At 27.3% G+C, this 2597-nt stretch overlaps 1 protein-coding gene across 1 annotated transcript; it reads left to right on the forward strand.

The window, feature by feature from the left end:
- The first annotated feature begins 803 nt into the window (after nt 1-803).
- On the forward strand, nt 804-1403 carry LOC100268004 (agamous-like MADS-box protein AGL62). Its single transcript, XM_002269720.1, has one exon. The coding sequence runs from the start codon at nt 804-806 to the stop codon at nt 1401-1403; it is 600 nt and encodes a 199-aa protein (XP_002269756.1).
- Nucleotides 1404-2597: the final 1194 nt, after the last annotated feature.

Raw genomic sequence — 2597 nt, forward strand, 5'->3', positions numbered from 1 at the left:
TATAGAAAAAGAACATAGAATTTGAAAATATTTATGTAAATTTTTTTTAATATTTAATATTTTATATTTTATATTTTCCTCATTAAGAGAATTTGAGATTTCTTTCTATTTTTTTTTTCTTTTCTAACATTTTTTTTTGTTATGGAATGAACTTCTAAGAAAATTCATTAATGAACATGACGATTGTTGACTATTGTTTTTTTTATAGCTTATTTAGATCCAAGGTGGCATGTATATATATGTCTCTTTAGAAAGGTCATAGTTTTTTCTATGCTTGTAAATATGTCATTAATTTTCTATATTTTTTCAGGAAGAAGGCTTTGGAATCTCTTAAAAATTTTTCTACCCATCTCTTCCCTTGCCTTCTTTCTTAATCTCATATTCTTTTCATTTTAAAATGCATAATTAATGAATTAATCATTCATGGAAACACCTCAAGAAAATTTTTATTTATTAAGTAGGAAACAATAAAGATTATTGTTATCTAATATCACATATATGCTATTGTTTGAAGTTCTAGAAAAGATAAAGTTGGTAACATTGTAGCCAATCAATATATGGTCTTAATTTTAATATAAGGAAAATAGAAAAATATATAATTGACATTTAAAATGTTCCCAAGATTTAGAATGTTAAAAAAGAGTATCTTAAATATAAATTCTATACGTGGAAAGTTGACATAATTTCATGGTGTTGAGTACACTATACTCCTAAGTCCATTCTCTATATTTATCACATAACATCAAGATGAGAAAAACAATATCTCATTTCTTTGATTTGTGTCTTCTAACAAACTTTTTATCATGGAGAAAAAGCAAACTAAAGGTCGCCAAAAGATTGAGATGAAGAGGATACCCAATGAAGAGGATCGCCTAATTACCTTTTCAAAACGTAGATCTGGAATTTACAAAAAGGCAAGTGAGCTTTCTACCCTATGTGGTGCAGAAGTTGGGGTTTTGGTTTTTTCCCCAGCCGGTAAGGCATTCTCATTTGGTCAACCAAGTATTGAGAAAATTACAAACAAGGTTTTATATGAAAACCCACCACCAAATGACAATACCCTCAATCTTGTTGAGGCTCATCGACGATTTAGACTTAATGAGCTTCACCAAAAATATAGCGAACTATTGAGCAAAATGGAAGTTGCAAAGGAGCAAGAGAAGATTCTTAGAAAAAAAGTACCAAACCGAAGCAAGGGCTGGTGGGAAGAACCTATTAGTGAGCTTAGCATGCATGAGCTTGAGCAAATGGCAATAAAGATCCAAATGCTCCATAAGCATGTGCAACATCGAGCTAATGAGTTATGGACTAGGGCATCATCTTCATCTTTGCCATTCTCAGTGGTGAATCAAACTCCTTCAACTAATCCATTCTCTATGACCGAAGTAGAACAAAAGTATTAGTGTCAAACAATGGAAATTCACCTTTTGTTGATAATGGGTGGTCATGGATTCCAATAAGTTTGCTTTGTATTATCTAAACACATTCTAAATAATGGAAAATATTTTTAGTCTTATTTCAAATATTGTTTGGGAATTAGAATTGTTCATGTTGTGAGAATGATTCAATGTTCAATGTTTTTTTTTAGTATTATTTCATATATTGTTTATCTATCTAGGCTTTATATATTTCAGTTTGATATTCATATATACAAATCGAAAATGATGAATGGAAAGTATTTTCATTGTGTATTCTTCATTCTATTTTCATTGAATAATAAGAAAATTTCTCTTATAGTAATGTTGCTATATATTTTTATATATTAATCAAATTAATGTAGCTAAATTTTTGTACAAAATCTTCAGTTTGACAACATATGATAAAGTGTTTTATTTTCTGATGGTATCTTGAGAGTCTACCATGTCTATCCTTCATTGGATTCAAGTCCTTGTTTGTCTACCTTTTTTTAGATAACTACCCATCTTGCAATTCTACTTTATAAATAATATCATGGTTTGTGTTACAAAATTTCTATAAGCTTTATTATTAAGTTGAAATAATAGATGAATGATCTATCTCATTCTTTGTTTATATATTTTTAATTAAGTTTGAAGTTTTCTTTGCATGATAGAAAGTTTGAGGAAAAATTTAATAATTATTTTCTTTCATTATTTTTCAACTGTAGAAAACATAATAGTGCTTAGTGTATGTTTGTTGCCTTTTAAAAATTTTCATTCTCTTTCATGAGACTAAATATTAATATATATATATATATATATGCCTAGTCCATTCTCAAGAAGAAAATCCTACATTTCATTAAAATGATGATTAACTGTCATATCCAATAGTTAATTGAATGGTATTTGGATACATTTTAAAATTAAAAAAAATAAAAATAAAAAATGATAGAAAAGTCATGTAGAAAATATAAAAACTCTTAAAAAAATGTAAAAATTACCTTATTTTCTTAAAAGCTATTGTGAAACAAGACTAATTAATTTAATAAAAACACCTAAAAGGGAAAATGAATTAGGTTTTAAAAACTTTTTGAAAAACTATTTTCAAGCAACAATGAAACACTAATAAAAATAAAGATATGATAGCTAATTTTATATTGGTTTGACCAATTCTGCCCATGTCTACTCTCCTAGAACTCC

The sequence above is a fragment of the Vitis vinifera genome, chromosome 19, assembly GCF_030704535.1.
Source record: "Vitis vinifera cultivar Pinot Noir 40024 chromosome 19, ASM3070453v1".
NCBI classification, from domain to species: domain Eukaryota; kingdom Viridiplantae; phylum Streptophyta; class Magnoliopsida; order Vitales; family Vitaceae; genus Vitis; species Vitis vinifera.

Excerpts from the sequence above, each read along its gene's own strand:
- LOC100268004 (XM_002269720.1), top strand. The coding sequence starts at position 804 with ATGGAGAAAAAGCAAACTAAAGGTCGCCAAAAGATTGAGATGAAGAGG.